This window comes from Trifolium pratense, linkage group LG7, assembly GCF_020283565.1.
Source record: "Trifolium pratense cultivar HEN17-A07 linkage group LG7, ARS_RC_1.1, whole genome shotgun sequence".
Lineage (NCBI taxonomy): Eukaryota > Viridiplantae > Streptophyta > Magnoliopsida > Fabales > Fabaceae > Trifolium > Trifolium pratense.
In genome coordinates this window covers 14,973,309-14,990,460 of record NC_060065.1, presented here as the reverse complement: position 1 = coordinate 14,990,460, position 17,152 = coordinate 14,973,309, and the positions used below count along the sequence as shown (strand labels likewise).

At 31.6% G+C, this 17,152-nt stretch overlaps 2 protein-coding genes across 2 annotated transcripts; both read right to left on the bottom strand.

Annotated features, from left to right (window-relative positions):
• Window positions 1-5,665: 5,665 nt before the first annotated feature.
• On the bottom strand, window positions 5,666-11,352 carry LOC123896744 (peroxisomal 2,4-dienoyl-CoA reductase [(3E)-enoyl-CoA-producing]-like). Its single transcript, XM_045947105.1, has 4 exons — window positions 10,689-11,352; window positions 9,894-10,063; window positions 9,290-9,512; window positions 5,666-6,170 (listed from the first exon to the last, which is right to left on the bottom strand). Exons 1-4 carry the CDS (start codon window positions 11,044-11,046, stop codon window positions 6,016-6,018), a joined length of 906 nt encoding a protein of 301 aa, XP_045803061.1. The 5' UTR covers window positions 11,047-11,352; the 3' UTR covers window positions 5,666-6,015.
• Window positions 11,353-11,868: 516 nt separating this feature from the next.
• Window positions 11,869-16,764, bottom strand: LOC123896743 (peroxisomal 2,4-dienoyl-CoA reductase [(3E)-enoyl-CoA-producing]-like). Its single transcript, XM_045947104.1, has 4 exons — window positions 16,296-16,764; window positions 15,100-15,269; window positions 14,630-14,852; window positions 11,869-12,475 (listed from the first exon to the last, which is right to left on the bottom strand). Exons 1-4 carry the CDS (start codon window positions 16,651-16,653, stop codon window positions 12,321-12,323), a joined length of 906 nt encoding a protein of 301 aa, XP_045803060.1. The 5' UTR covers window positions 16,654-16,764; the 3' UTR covers window positions 11,869-12,320.
• Between the last annotated feature and the right edge of the window lie 388 nt (window positions 16,765-17,152).

Below are 17,152 nucleotides of genomic sequence, written 5' to 3'. Positions count from 1 at the left end.
TGAAAGAGTATATCGATACAATACAAATTCAAATTCTCTAAAAACAAAAAAAATCTGCGAACAAACTCACAACATCATGTTAATAGCATAAAATGACAAATTACATAAGCCTACGAATATGACTATATTGAAATGTCTGTAATGTTCATGCCTCCAGATCTGCAGCGTTGATGACACAAAAGTCGACATTGAATGGATTTGCACTTGATCGGAACTAATCCTTCAACCTGAAACAAATGAACACCGCACAAAGACGAAAAAACAAAATACACTGCACAAAGACGGGACAATATCACACAAAGACGGGACAACAAAATACACAAAAACAAAAAAATGTGTGAAAATCACACTTATTTAATATAACGAGAAAGAAAAACAATTTGAAGGGGTGATTTTAGGTCAAGATTCGACCTGAAATCACCCCTCTTTGATAAACAAAGAAGAAGAAAAGAAAAAAGTGGTGACGGCTAGGATTAGAAGAGGAGAGGAAAGTTCATTGGTACATGTAACACGTTTTTAATGACTCATTAACACGTGCTTTAATTAATTAATTAAAAATTATTACATCAATATTTTTGTTTGCGTTTAATTGAAAACACAAACAAAAATATTGTTGTCAAAATTATTTTTTGATAGTGTGTGGATCAAATGCGTGTGTGTGATGTTCAAGAATATTGTGTGGTCCTTCGTTTACAAAATGGTAAAATGGGGTATCTTTGGGGCACATCCCAAGAAGTCACGTTTTAATATATAAACACTAATAATTAGTTTGTTGATTCCACTTTATAATAGATAAAAGACCCATTTTTAACCGGTAGTATGTGGCGAACTGGCGATTCTTAGAAGAACTCAGATCTAGACTCATAACTTTCTCTTTTTTCAGATTGCACAACTTTCTCTCTTTTTTGTGTTTTTTTTTAATAAAAAAGAAATAGTGAATGTGTAAACCAGTATAATCGGTTACCAAGTATTTGGTTTTGAAAAATTAATGACGTGGACCAATTATTAAGGGAGTGTTTGAGAGAGTGTGTTAGTGAGTGTGTCCTTAGCACTCCTCTTCCAAAAAATGTGACTTTTCCCACTTTTTTCAATTCACACTTCAATATTTCTAGATCCAGAGACTTGGATGTTTATTTTTCCATATTCCAATCACATTTATTCAACTTTCACACATTAAATGTCACGCATGTTCCAAAAATAATGAATAGTTAAAATGAAATTAATTGTAGGAGGGACACACCTACAATTATCATATAAAATTTAAGGTAATTAAAATCGGATCGGCCAATTCAATTGATTTAATTGAGAATCGGACTGTTGACCGGTCTGATTGACCTTCCAACTTTGGTGTGTGTGCGCGCGCTTATAGGAGGATCAATATCTCAAATGTTTTAAACTTAGATTAAATGAATTTATGATCTGAGTTCAAACTTTGGTGAAAAAAAGTTAATTGAATTTCGGGATCTGAGTTCAAACTTTGATAAATGAAACTGTTAAACCAAGAACTAATTACTAATACTGGTCGTTTATAAAATATTCATACATGATAATTTCTAATTAGAATTGGTAGACTAAATAAAAACAAACTCATAACATCAAGTTAATAATAGTATAAAATGACGAAAATAAAACTCATAACATCAAATTTAAAAAAAAAAAATCATTCATGCCTATTTATGCGTTAAAATTGGTAGAATATATCGTAAATAATCAAAATTCAACGCTGTTAAAACTGAAATGACTAAATCGCACACAAACTCATAATATCAAAAAATAATAGTATAAAATGACAAAAACACCTATGTGACAATTAGAGTGACTAAAATATACTAATTATTTAGTAAAAAAAATAATCCTAATTATTTATCAAATAAAAAAAATACTAATTATGACTTTAGATCCGTAAATGTTGACTCCAACTTCCAAGATTATCGATTGAACATGTAATGGATTGAAGCCGATCAACTGATAATCAAAATCAAATGAACACTGCATCAAGAAGAAAAAAAAATATTACACTAAAACAACGATACATTCAAACGATGAAATTAAAAATATAAAATAAATTAAATAAAATCTACATAGAAACCACGTAGAAAATACACCAAATTTGCTTGACAAAATACACCAAATTAGACAATAATATGTTTCATGAATCATGTGATCAGTGAGCTAATTGTCAACAAAAATTGGCACTATTTCTTGCTTACATGAATATGGTAGCTGTCAAAAAAAAAAAAAGAATATGGTAGACCATTTACTAGATGCAGTTTTTTGCTTTTAAACTTAATTTTGACACCCTCGGAAAAATATACAATATATATATATGTACTGCATTTTGTACAAGATTGTCACCATTGACATTGTCCAACACTCCAAGTCCAACCATAATTCGATTGTACTTTTTTGTAAAGCTGAATTTTTATGGTCTAAACTGAATTTTTCCACCTTCTAAGAAAAGGACAACACAACCGCAATTATTTTTGACATGACCTACAACAGTGATCCGTGCTAGTGTATCAAACAAAAAACTCAGCTCAAATATTTCCAGCTTAAGGGACATGACATACAAATTAAGTTTCATATATATACATACTGGTTTTCTATTTATATATCTCTTCCCAACTATACAAAACAAAAATTAGTGGAAAAAAAACTATACCATGAGAGATATAAAGATGATTTGATGGTTAAGGCGAATGAGTTAGGGAGTGAAGTAATAATAAAAATAAGGGTTTGATTCTCACCGGCCCACATCAAAACTAACAAGAATGCAATAATATAATTATTAATATAGGTTTTTTTTTTTAAAAAAAAAAAAAACTCAAATAAGTAACTACAAATATGTATTAAAAACTTATTTAAATTGATTTATTTGAGCTTAAATCTATTAGCGTAAACACTTGTAAAAATATTTATAGATCGCACTTATGAAAACAACTATTTTCAACTCATTTTCATATGTTCTAGATCTATAAATATCTTATACATAATTAACCTTTATATGAAAAACACTTATGTTTTTTTTTACCAAAAAAACTAAGTTGTTTGTTCAACCAAAGATTAAATATATAAATGATATAGAAAGAATGTTGCCGATGGTGAAGATAGCTGATCATGTGATATTTTCTTATATATTCAAAGTTTCAAACAAGAACATAAGCTAAAATAATTCAAAAGAAGTAATGTATAATTAATGGGAATAGCTCATGCAGAAACATTTATATTCCAAATCATTAAACTGGAATTAATGAATATATCGAGCTGTAAATTGCATGATACACTAGAACGGATCACAATTGCATATCATGAACCAAAGAGAACAAGTAGCAAAAGGAAGAAGCAATAATATTGCTCCATGATGAAGAAGCTAGAATGGTGTGAGTGAGTATGTGTGAAGTGTGAATTTGAGGGCTTAATATAATAAAGAGCGAAGATTATGGTCCTTAACAAATTTGGGACAATTTAGTCCTTGACAAAATAGCCAAATTAGTTCCTAACATTTTCATACCGGGATAAATTAGTCCCCAATTTGTTATAACAAATAGACTAATTTGTCCCCGATATAAAAATATTTTGGACTAATTTAGCTTTTAGTTTTGTCAGGAACTAAGTTGTGCTGTTAGAAATTCATGAGGATCAAAATAGGTTTTCACTTTATAATAAAAATATTTGATATGGATGCGAGGGTCAGATATACAAATTGACCATATAATTTTTTTTTTATAATAGAGTAAATGAAAATCGAATATAAGACTTCATACATAAAATTTTATCCATATTATTTAAACTCCTCACGATTAGATCAAATTTACAGAGGCTTCACAAAATGACAATATAAAATTTGTATAGTTCACCCATGCCGACTTCTTTAATATGTACTCGTTTAACATGCATATTGAATATCAGCCGTTGGATTGCAAGTGGTACAGAACACGTGTACGGTTAGATGATGGATACGTGAATTTGTTAATTGATAAAAGCTAGAATCCTTAGTCGCGAGGTTCCCGTGCTCAAACTTGCTTAGATATTTTATCATGATGGAAATTTCATTTTTTTGTTTTATTCTATTATATGGAAATTTCATTTTTTGTCATTTCTTACTTCTTAGTTCTTAGACATGAGTGAATGAGTTTAATGGGTATATACGATTAGCATAAATTAATTTTAATGAAATAACTATATTTTAAAGATTCGCACGGGTCCATCGACTTTTATTCGATATTTAAGTTTGTTATATAATATGGTAGAAATTGTTAATAATATTATTAAAATATATGTGATATTATTGTGCTTTTTCTCGTAAATTTATTTATTCATCTTTTTTATATTTAAGTGACAAATAATGGTCTCTTGTATAGTTTTTAATCAAAAATTAGAAATTTTATTAGTAATATTTAAGATAATTTAGTAAATTTGATACTAATTAACTTTATTATATTATTATTAATTAGTGGTTAGTAGTAAATTTGATAGTAATATTGTTGATGTTTTTTTCTTGTTTATGTTTGTTTGTATTAATATGGTTTGTTGCTATTTTTATGCGTATAGATTGTTCTATTTTGTTTTATTCTATAATTTGTTTTGTTCTTATTTTTAAGTATATCATCTTTTTATTGTATTTATCTAATATTCTTTCTTTATATTTTTTAATATATTTTTTAGTGAAATTACGATGAAGAATACAAAACTTATAACGTTGGTTAAAACTAATAATGATAAATAAGTAAATTTGGTGGTAATCAATTTTAATATATTAAAAGTAGATTTAATCTTTCGTATCATATTAAAAAAAATTGTGTGAAAAGCCACTGGGTCTGGGTTTAATCTAGTGGTGATGAATTTTGGTAGTATGCTAAGGGTCCTTGGTTCGATCATCAGTTTCATTGTAAAAAAAACGTGTGAAAAAAACCACTAGATTTGATCAAATGGGAAAAGATTCTGGTAGTAAGTTAGAGGTCTTAGATTCAATCATCAGTTCCATTGTAAAGAGAAAAAAAAAACTGTGTTAAATGATTTCCCAGAATACAAAATTGTTATTGATTGATTTTTTTTATTTTTTTTTATGTTATTGATTGATTGTCGATCCATATTTCATTCTCTCTTGTTGAAAACTGAAAAATAGTTTCAGTGAGGAGTTGTGATGATTCAATTTGAGGTTGCTTGGTCTTGGATTTTTTTTTTTAATTCCTTCCTCACATATATTTTAAAAGTTTAAAATTGATCCCTGTAATATTTTTTAAAATTGCAAATTGACCTTTAAATTTTTACAAAAATTGCAAATTGGTTTCTAAAAACTTTCAAATTTGTTAGGGATGCCATTTGATGCCTCCTCTCTTAAAGATTTTGACAATCCATGAGTCACAGCTGTACCAAATTTTGAACCAAGGAGACATTTGATTCTATTCCTTCGACCTGATTGCCCCATCATGGAAACTTCAGCATCATGCTGAGAATCCTTAACCTCTTCCTAATTAGAGAAGTGATAGAACACACTAAATTAGCATCAAAATGCCAATTAATATTAATATTAACATTATCAAATCTTTGTTTGTTACTTCAATACCGACTGATGTTGGTCACATTGATAATGGTTGCAATGATAACCAGTTTACATTGTGGTGGCCAAAATTTATAACAAATCTCACTCGACGAAGACTTGGATTCCATGCAGTCAATTAATCATGCAGTCATGCAGTTACTGCTGGGAATCCATTTCCATAAACATTACTAGTGTCCACATGTAAATTGAGAGAATGCAAGAGATAACCTGCAAATCACAATAATAAAACAAATGTTTGCTAGATTCTTATAAAAACAGATCGTTTCATGGTTAGGTTTATGCTATCCTTTTGAAGGTAATATTTCACAAGAATAAAAAAAAAAGAACGAAAACACGTTGAACTTTGTAATAATTTCAATTTATCGGTAATTGAGATCATAACTTCCATCAATTGTATTGTTTAAAGAAGTAATCCCCTGCAGTGTGGAGGAGCTAATGCTGAATCTGCTGGCTCATAGCTTGCTTTTTGGAACACCAACTGGTTCATCTCTAGATCTTTTTTCTATTGCTCGCGATAATTGCCTCACTGCCTCTTTCGGTAAATGACGAGGCTGGCTCAGCCAAAGTCCTCCATCGACTATCATAGTGTCGCCATTAATGAATTTTCCTTCAAAAATTTAAACAAAATTTAAATTTCTGTGCATAAAAAAAAATACGAAAAGAAATGAAATGAAAAAAATAATTGCTGACAGAGATGCCTCCCGTTACAAATCTAAATGCATCAATTTCAATAATTTACCAGTCTGTAAATCTTATTTGCAAAACAACTACATGGTTACTATTTCGGTGAGTAAAAATGAAATAAGAGAAAAGGTACTAATTTAATGTATGCTTAAACAAAGACTAATACTCTGATAATTATGGTACGAATTGTAAATGCATGAATTCCTATGAAGAAATCTGATCGGATCTTTACAACCATTACCCATGTTATTTCCATAAGAAGGAGCTAAGTAACCACATGTTGGTCAATTAAAGCAAACAATTACATATATAAGTTTGTACAATTTGTGTGAGAAAATCTTCATAACATTTTAGCCCCTCTCCATAATTATAAGATGGCAAGGATGTAGAAAGGATATGAGAGGGAACCTTAATGGACCCCCTTGCAAAATTGATTTTTATTATTATTAACATATGAAGACTAAAAAACTAGAATCCATTAGGATTCAAAGTTTGGTACACGGGAAATACAAAATATAGAAACGATATAGGTAACTGATATGAGTGTGATGCTATTCGGTCCGTCAAATGGGTCTAAGGAAGTGTTAGAAATAATATAAAACCATTGATGTGGCTCTATCCTAACAGCTTAAGCTTTTGGGATAATCAATTATTTGACAGGAAGAATAGAAAGTAAGACTGCTGATGCGGCAGTGGAGTCTGTATGAGGGATTTGTCTTGGTTAGGACTTCTGTTTTAAGAGGTGAGGTAGGGAAGAGAGACATTACGCTGAAGTTTGTTTTGTATTCTATTAGGCAGACGGTGTTGATTCTCTGAGGAGTTTAGTTCCATGGGTAGATAGGAATTGTATTCCGTCTGCATTTACATCTTACTGTGTTTCCTGTTTGAGGTCTGCATCAGTAACATTGCAGAGAGAACATGGAAGAAAAAGTTGTGGATGTAAAAAAAAACTAGGAGATACAATCATAGCCCTAAAGATTACAGCAGAACAATAAAATATAGACCACAAGTAGGAGCAAATAAGCAACACAAGGTGAAGTTTTGGAAAGATTTAGAAGGTTTGGTCCAACAAATACCGAGTGAAAAGATTATTCTAGGTGATTGAAATGGTCATATCTATAAGAGGAATTGAATAGAAAACATCACATGAATTGTAACTAGGAGAGAGTCTAACAATTCAATATAGATGAATTGTTTCAGATGTTTTGAGTCAAGAGAAGAAAAGTAAATAGGAATAGTCAAGTTAAAAATCATAGAGTAATACATGGTGGCTATTGAAGTGTGGAAGACAAAGGCTATTTAAGTGAGGTTTTATAGAGATGGATTGGAGAGATGTAAAGTGCTCATGACAAGTTGGAATGAGATGACTAAAGAGGTCTGAAAGGTAGCCAAAAAACACTAGTTGAATCCAGGGATATTGGGCCAAAGGGTAAAGATTTTTGGTGATAAAAGAAGACATCGTGTAACAAAAAGTTAAGCTCAAAGAAAGTGTAATAACACATGATCCTTGTGTAGAAATGAAGAAATTTGGAATGATATAAGATAGCTAAAAATCCCTGAGAATGCAATAGGTGAAGATATAGCAAAAGCAATTGAAAGCCCATAGTAGTAGTCCTAAGGTAATAAAGAAGGGAAAAAGCACTTTTACAGGCTTACCAAAAGTAGAAAAAGAAAACAAAGAGACTTGAACCAGGAGATGCCTTAAGGATGAGAAGGGAAAAGTATCAGTCAGAGAATAAGACATCAAGGAAAGTTAGAAGAGTTGCTATTTATTTCAATAAATATTTGATATGGAGGGTCACAAGTATTCCTCAAACACAAACAAACGTAGTACTAGAGAGGATGATCTATGTTACTCCAAATATTAAAGAAAATTAGTGGTCAAACAAGCATTATGAATGACTAACGGTAAAGCAATTGAACTAGAAAATATACGTCCTGAGTTATGAAAGGGGCTGAAAGATAAAAACATATAATAAACAACAAAGTCATTTAATGAGATCAAGAGGTTTACAAGAAAGCCGGATAAATGGAAGATAAGTATTGGGATAAGTCCTATTAGAGTTTATATAAGAGTGGCAACCCTCACCTTATAAATTGGTTTTGTAAGGATGAGTTAGACCCAATGTAAAAATCTAATATGGTATCAGAGCAGGTTATGATTATGTTACCTGTCTCTCTGTTTCATTATGAAGTTCTTAGAATATGGGTTAGGCCTAACATGACCTTACAAAACTGACTTATAATGTGAGGGGTGCCTCTCTTCATAAACTCATATCAGGCCTTATATATTTTCTATGTAGGACTAGGGTTTTTTCCAATACACCCCTTACCCAAATTCTAAGATGGTATCAGAGTTTATCAATTCGGATCACCCACCATTTATATCCATGCACCAAGACCAATAATATTGGGCATGTGGGGGTGTATCCAGATAAAGGATTTACTAGAGTTTATAAAAGAGTGACACCTCTCACCTTATAAGCCGATTTTGTAAGGATGAGTTAAACCCAATACAAAAGTCTAATAATAAGAAAATGCACCACTAGAATGGAATGGTTAGAAGAATATAAGAAAATATCTCATAATGTCTTATAATGTCTTTTATATTAATTTAGAGTATCTCTCAAGATCAAATTTTATATGACTTATTATTGTCATGATTTGTTATTGATTTAGAAATTGAGTCTACCACGATTCACTATAAATACGGATTAGTATTGAGTCTTTTGTATCACACTACTATTCAGTCATTATCAATAATAAGCATAACTCTTATTATTCTCTCTTCCTTTTTACCTAAAATCTCACAACTTCAACATGTAAAAACCCTAAAATGTAAAGAGTCTTGTAACAAGGTCTAACAGCCATACAGATTTGCCCCACATTTTCATTAATAGTATCGCATATGCATGGAACTAGATGCCTTCTATTGTGCCATATGGTGAACATACTTGGATAACTACACAGCTTACTAACAATCAGTTACTAAACTACATAAATAATAGTTTAAAATACTTGGATAACTACCTATTTACTAACCTGCATCTGATACTAAGTAGAGAGCAGCCATTGCAATATCCCATTTCTCCCCAAGTTTAAATAGAGGCATTTCATCTGTGGCTGTGCTATCTATTTCATCAGGAACCAGTTTACTCATGCCAGGTGTGCCCCTTATTGGACCTGGTGCGATCCCATTGACTCTAATATCATAATCTGTTCCCCACTCCAGTGCCAAGTTTCTTGTAGTAGCATCAACAGCTGCCTGTTGAATAATTGAAAAATTGAAAGTTAAAGTTTAATGAGTATACATTGTCAGTGTAAATCCAATGCTATCGATGTCGGACCATGGTGGAGAGCCAAAAATCCAACATACTGGCCGACTTATGGTACCGTCATATCCGAGTACAGCACCGCCATCCTTAACAAAATGGCTATATCGGTTTCCCAAAAATCTGCCACCAATATCCGCCATGGCCAATATTTAACAACACTGTAAAACAATTTTACACTACATCTAATGAAAATTTAACATCGTGTTCAAAACAATTCATATCCTTTAAGATTTATAACACACTGCATATCCTCCTTTAAATTCTTATAGTAAACAGGATGAAATTTAACATTTGGGTAATGTGTCGCAAACCTTTGCTGCAGATACGTGAATTTGGTACCAAGTAGCTGTATAATGCAAGGTAGCACTAATGTTTATTATTGCTCCCCCACTAGAAGAGCTCCTTCCTGGTCCCCCTTTCTTGAGATATTTAAGTGCTTCATGGCACATAGTGAATGTACCAACAGAATCGATATCCAAAACTGCGAACAATAATTAAAACTGATCACCGATTCATTTCTCTTATTTAAATGTAGAAAAATTATAATGAAGTTGCATCTTGTGCAGAAAAACTGTAACTTAAAAGTCTTGGAACAACTACTCATCAGAAACTCAACAACATAGAAACACAGTGATTATAGCCACAATATAGAAGGACTCTATTTTCTTTTTCTAGCAATATGACATCAAAATTTTGTGTGTTATGTAAAAGCACATTAACATAGATGTCTTTTCAATTCAGAAGTTATATCTTGACAACAAATTTCGACAACAATTTATATGAATAACCTATTTCAAATATGTGGTCAATTGCGTTCAGTTGACAGTTAATGAATATAACAATATGTAATTACAACGATACTCAAGTGTTCAAATATCCCTTTTAAGGGAGATAAGTGGAGTGTCCGGAGTTCGAACTATATATAATGAGATGTCCCTACTCCCTATCGTCTGAGTTAAACTCAAGGGGACAACATGGACTAAACTTTATCAACCATAAATTTGAACCATGTTAAACATCAAAATTATCGTCTCATTTCATGTCAAAATAACACAACATTTTCAATTTAAATATACTTATCAATGGAAACATAAGAGAATCATCACCTGTTCGAAATCCATTCGGAGAGAGATCTTCAGCTGCAGCTAGAAAATTACCAGCAGCAGCATTAACAAGGATATCAATCTTTCCAAAATGTTTGAAAGTAGATTCAAGAACTCTGGCAGCATCATCTTGTTTCCTAACATCACCCTGAAAAGCAACGGCTGGGATTGAAAGTGATTGAAGAACAGAAAGAGCAGATTGAAGAACTTGTTTACGACGACCCATGAGAGCAACCGAAGCACCATGTTTACCGAATTGTGTTGATATTTCAAATCCAATTCCCGATGCTCCACCTGTAATCAAAACTACTTTACCTTTCAATATGTTTGATTTGAACGGTGATTCAGTTGAAGTAGCCATCTTCGGAAACCTAATTCGGCGCCTGTGTTGACTTTGTTTGATCTGTGATGTGAGTTACTACTACTTCGCCGTTCCAATCGATGATTTTTTGTTGTTTCTTTTGTTCCAAGTGTCTTTAACATCTCTTTTTTATATTATGAGCAAGAAGTGGGAGAACGTAGTAGTAGTTTTGTCTCTTTAAGAATCAATCCCTTAGAAAACTGTAGTTTTGTCTCAAAACCACGTTCGGTTAAGCATGAAGCGGGAGAATAGATACTTCTGCATCAACAATTTCAAGTCTTCTTTTTTTTTTTTTTGAAAAAGCTCAAGTCTTCTTTTTTTAGTGTATCATGTATTTAAAAAAAGTTATTGGAGCTTGACCAAAAAAATAAAAAATTTATCCCAAATATAATTTTCTTTTGTCAAGTAATTTAATGACTAAAATTTCACTTTTAAGGTGAATAAGCGGAGTGCCTGAAGTTCGAACATCAGCTCTGCATATAAAATATTTTTTTTGTCAATGTTAACTTTTTATATTTTATGTTAGTACTACATTCATCCCTAATATTTTTTCCTTTTTTAAGTTCATCTTCCAATTTCTTGAGAATTTCTTTTTCCTTTTTTATAAGTTCATCTTTCAATTTTCAATCACATTTATCATTTGGATGTCAAAGATGTAATGCTAGAGTATCAAAGGAATGAGTATAATAAGTTGGAATTGTCGGGGATTAGGTAAGGTAATCCTCGTTCGGAAATATAATCTGGATGTTATATTATTGTATGAGACTTTAGTCCACTTAAATAAAACCAAAGAGTTGCGTTATAATCACAATAAAAAAAAAATGCTTGCTCGATTCTTAATACATACAAAGAACAAAAACAATTTTAATAAAATGTTTTTATTAAACAAAATCCAAAAGAACCCTAAATCTAATGAACCAACTTTCATGGTTGGGTTTATGCTGTCCTTTTGAAGGTATAACTTCTTTATTTGAACTTAGGCACTAGCTAGCCACATATCACGTTCAAAATTACAGCTGAATTTTCTTACAGTTTCAATAAGCACACATAGGACAAGACACAATCATGGGATTCATGCTAGCCATGGCCTTTTTATTTTCTGTTGGATGTAGCCGCGACTTTAAATCATCATATTTTATATTTCTAATGTGGGAAATGTTGAACTTTGTGATAATTTCAATTTATCAGTAACTGAGATCATATCTTACATCCATTGTATTGTTTAAAGAAGTAATCCCCTGCAGTATCGAGGGGCTAATACTGAATCTGCTGGCTCATAGCTTGCTTTTTGGAACACCAATTGGTTCATTTCTGGATCTTTTTTCTACTGTTCGCGATACTTGCCTTACTGCCTCTTTCGGTAAATGACGAGGCCGGCTCAGCCAAAGTCCTCCATCAACTATCATAGTGTCGCCATTGATGAATTTTCCTTCACAAATTTAAACAAATGCTAAGTTTTCATAGACAAATAAATAATAAATGAAAGGTAATTTAAAAAATGAATCCATTTAAAAAATTTAACAGTCTACAAATCTTATTTTAAAAACAACTAGACGGTTACTATTCAGTGTGTACAAATGTATTAGAGAAAACCTAATTTAATATATGCTTAAACAACGACTAACAATCTGATGGAAAAGATGTAACAAGGATATGAGAATGAACATAAACAAACCACATTGCAAATTTATTTTTTTTTATTTTTATGAACACATGGAAGTTTTTAAAAGACTAAAAAACCAGAATACAACAAGATTCAAAGTTTCAAACCTGCGAAAGACAAAATATAGAAATGATCTAGGCACCATTGCAGATAGAACATGTATACAAAAGTCGTGGATTCAAGAAACTAGGAGTTACAATCATAGCCCTAAAGATTACAGCGAAATAGTAAACCTTTAATGTTATCAGGACATACATATACAGACCACAAGTAGGAGCAGAAAAGCAACACAAGGTAAATTTCTGGAAGGATTTAGAAGGTTTGGAACAACAAATACTAATAAGTGAAAATATTATTCTAGTGAAGATAAAGCAAAAGCATTTGAAAGTCTATAGCAGTATTACAGGCTTGCTAAACGTAGAAAAAGAAAACCAAGAGACTTAAACCAGATGCGATGTATTAAGATGACAAGGGAAAAGTATCTGTCAGAGTAAGACATCAAGGAAATATAGAAGAGTAATTATTTCAATAAACATTTGATGAGAGTCACAAGTACTCCTTGAACACAAACAAACTTAAGGCAACAGTGATCTAAATTACTCCTAGCATGAAAGAAAATTTGAGATCAAAGAAGCATTTTGAATGGCTAATGGTAAGATGGAAGGACTACAAATCATACCTATTGAGTTGTGAAAGGGACTAAAAGATACAGACATAAAATGAACGACAAAGTTATCCAATGAGATTACATGATTTACAAGTATGTTGGATGAATGGAAGATATGTACTCCATCTGATAGGAACCCACAAATTAAATGGAATAGAAAGAACACTTAATTAAAGAAATATAACAGAATAGGAGATATTCTCTCCTCCAAGGGTTTTCCCTTCACAATAGAGTCTATTCAGAATTACAATATTCAAGGATGTTCTCTTCCGTTTGTGTTCTCTTATTTGTTCACATACTATAACTACCTTAACAAACTAATTAACTTCTATGACAACTCTTAATTACTTTAAATACTCTAATTTCCCTTTATTCAATAATCCTAACACTAACTCGTCTCTTTAAGAACAAAACTAACGCATAAACAGAAGAAAAAAATGCAACTGAACATATTCTTGAGAGATTAAAAGCTCGTGTCATACTATGGAGGTTTAGGAGAGTGATTGAGACTAAAATAAAAAGCCAGCAACACAGAAAATCGTGTATGATACTTGCTATGGAGAGATATCATATGAATAAACACGGGCTATAAATGGTTTAATTTATTTGGAAAAAATACATGACAAAAGTATCTACAGAGATTTTGTGAAATACTTCAGCAAAGGAAGGTGTTCAGATCGCTTGCATTCAAGCAGTCAAAGATATGCATAAAGGAACCACAACTAGTGTGACAACACTGGAAATATAGAAGATTTGTTAAAATGATCGATATTTCATGGTGTTGTTTATACCAAAAGAATATATAAAATGTTTATCAAATCAAATATTGATGATTTTTAGCAATTTCAAAGGAACATGTCATAAAAATCATGAAAAACTAAGAGAGGAAAGGATTGAAAGATAGGATGGAAAAGAGGCCAAGGTTTAAATAGGTATGACAAAAATATAAAAAATGGATACTTTTTCTAGTTTCACTACCAGATCCCTAAACTGCCACCAATGTAAAATACACCATCAAAATGGTATAAGTCCTAAAAAATAGAGCCTTGTACCAAGGTTAAACAGCCACACACATGCACTCCACATTTTCATTTATAGTATCCTATGTGCACATGTTCAACATGGAACTAGATGCCTGCTTACTGTGCCATATAGCAAACATTTACAGTATCACATATACACAAATTGCTAACCTGCATCTCAACCTTGTTACGATATTGAAGCAATAACTTAAAAATAGTTGGATGACTAACCTGCATCTGATACTAAGTAGAGAGCAGCCATTGCAATATCCCACTTCTCCCCGAGTTTATATAGAGGCATCTCATCTCTGGCTTTACTACTTATTTCTTCAGGAGCAAGTTTACTCATGCCAGGTGTGCCACTTATTGGACCTGGTGCAATCCCATTGACTCTAATATCATAATCTGCTCCCCATTCCAGTGCCAAGTTTCTTGTAGTGGCATCAACAGCTGCCTGTTGATAAATGATATTTAAAGTTCCATGTAAGAGTTTTATCAATGGACGCACACTAATGACATCCAATGAAAAACCACCATTTTTCTGTTATACCATGAATTTAAAAAAACTTTTACAGAAGTGGAGTGATCTGTCAAAATAATAAATTTTCAATCGAAATTAGTGTAAAACTGAATTTATACTTTAAATCGTTAACGTAAACAAGAAGAAATTTAATATGTAAGTGCTGTGTTATAAACCTAACCTTTGCTGCAGATACGTGAATTTGATACCAAGAAGCTGTATAATGTAAGGTAGCACTAATGTTTATTATTGCCCCTCCACTAGAAGAGCTCCTTCCTGGCCCCCCTTTCTTGAGATATTTAAGTGCTTCATGGCACATAGTGAATGTGCCAACAGAATCGATATCCAAAACTGCAAACAATAATTAAAATTGATCAGCAATTCAATTCTCTGGTTATATTTTAAAATAATTAGAATGATGATTCAGGTTGTATCTTGATTCAGAAAAACTGCAACTCTTGGGGTAACTACTCATCTGAAACTTAGAAACACAATGATCATAACCACATTATATAAGGATTCTGATTTCTTTGAGCAATGATATGAAAATTTTGTCTGGTATGTTTAAAAGCATATTAACAGACATATTGTGTAGAACGAGTCAGTGAAAATTCTATATTTGTTTTTCTCCCAATAATAATTTACATAACAGAAATGTTATTTGAACATCAATTTGGGATAACAATTCAACAAATTTTTGAATGGTTAACTCAGTCCACAAGCACATGTTGTTAACATAGTTCAATGAGTAATTAATGGATATATCAAGATTAGATAACTCCTTAACCATCAATTCCATAATCACACACATTTAAACATTATTAGCTACGCTTTTAGGTGTTCCAACTACATGTTTATTTTTTGTTGACATGTATTACAAGTAGATGTGAATACTTGAAAATCAAGATTAGATATTCATACTGTTTAAGGCACCGTTTCACAAGGATAAAAAAAACTTGTTTGGTAACATCTTTTTCCCACAAGCTTATACTCCCTCCCGTCCTAATTATAAGAAGATATTCATTTTTTAGATACATTGCAAGTTTGATGTATCTGGTCTATATTATTGTCTAGATACATAAAATTTTGAATGTATCTGTGAATATTTTCTTATAATTAGGACTATAGAGGGAGTACCTTATTTTTACCGGCTTATAGCTTATCATGTTTTTCTTTCAATTTTACTTCATTTCTTATTTATAAGCTAGTTCAACCGCTGATTTTACTAAAACACTACAAATTCAATCGGTTAGTTCATCCCCTATACTCTAAATTATAAACTAGTCATCCGCTATTTTTTCGCCAAACAGACCCTGATATAAAAAAAAAAGTAAAATGAAAAGTGATGGATAGTGAGAAAGAGAATAGAATTTTCACCAGTTCGAAATCCATTTGGGGAGAGATCCTCAGCAGCAGCTAGAAAATTGCCAGCAGCAGCATTAACAAGGATATCAATCTTTCCAAAATGCTTAAAAGTAGATTCAAGAACTCTGGCAGCATCATCTTGTTTCCTAACATCACCCTCAAAAGCAACGGCTGGGATTGAAAGTGATTGGAGAACAGAAACAGCAGATTGAAGAACTTGTTTACGACGACCCATGAGAGCAACAGAGGCACCATGTTTACCGAATTGTGTTGATATTTCGAATCCAATTCCCGATGCTCCACCTGTAATCAAAGCTACTTTACCTTTCAATATGTTTGATTTGAATGGTGATTCCGTTGAAGCAGCCATGTTTGGACGGAGGTTAATTCAGAACCACCGCGCGTTGACGTTGTTTGGTCTGTGATCTGACTTACTCTGCCGTTCCAATTATGAGTTTTTTGTTTGTTTTGTTGGACACCAATGTGCCAGATAACCAATTTTTAATCAAAATATTTAACGGGGGCTAACAAATGCAAAAGAGAATAAATTTGGGGGTTAAAATTGAGCAATTGAAACTTGGAGGGCTAAAATCGAGCAATTGTGAAACTTAAAAGTTTAAAATCAAGCAATTGTAAATATGACTTTTAATTCGTGCATGTCATATACAATAATGAATATTATATATGATTGAAATAAAAAATAATTGTATTGTAAGTTATTTTTACGAAACTCTTATTACATTTATGTATCTATCATGTATTAAATAACTTATATATTATATTTGAATAATTGCATAAAATTTTGTAATATTTTATTATTTTATAAAGGATTTAATTGATATACACCGACAATATAAAATAATTTTACA

Coding starts and splice junctions, on each gene's coding strand:
- LOC123896744 (XM_045947105.1), bottom strand. CDS start 11,046: ATGGCTACTTCAACTGAATCACCGTTCAAATCAAACATATTGAAAGGT. Junction 10,064..10,688: donor TCCGAATGGATTTCGAACAG/GTGATGATTCTC, acceptor TATTGTTCGCAG/TTTTGGATATCGATTCTGTT. Junction 6,171..9,289: donor CTACTTAGTATCAGATGCAG/GTTAGTAAATAG, acceptor AAATTTTTGAAG/GAAAATTCATTAATGGCGAC.
- LOC123896743 (XM_045947104.1), bottom strand. CDS start 16,653: ATGGCTGCTTCAACGGAATCACCATTCAAATCAAACATATTGAAAGGT. Junction 15,270..16,295: donor CCCAAATGGATTTCGAACTG/GTGAAAATTCTA, acceptor TATTGTTTGCAG/TTTTGGATATCGATTCTGTT. Junction 14,853..15,099: donor TTCACGTATCTGCAGCAAAG/GTTAGGTTTATA, acceptor ATTTATCAACAG/GCAGCTGTTGATGCCACTAC.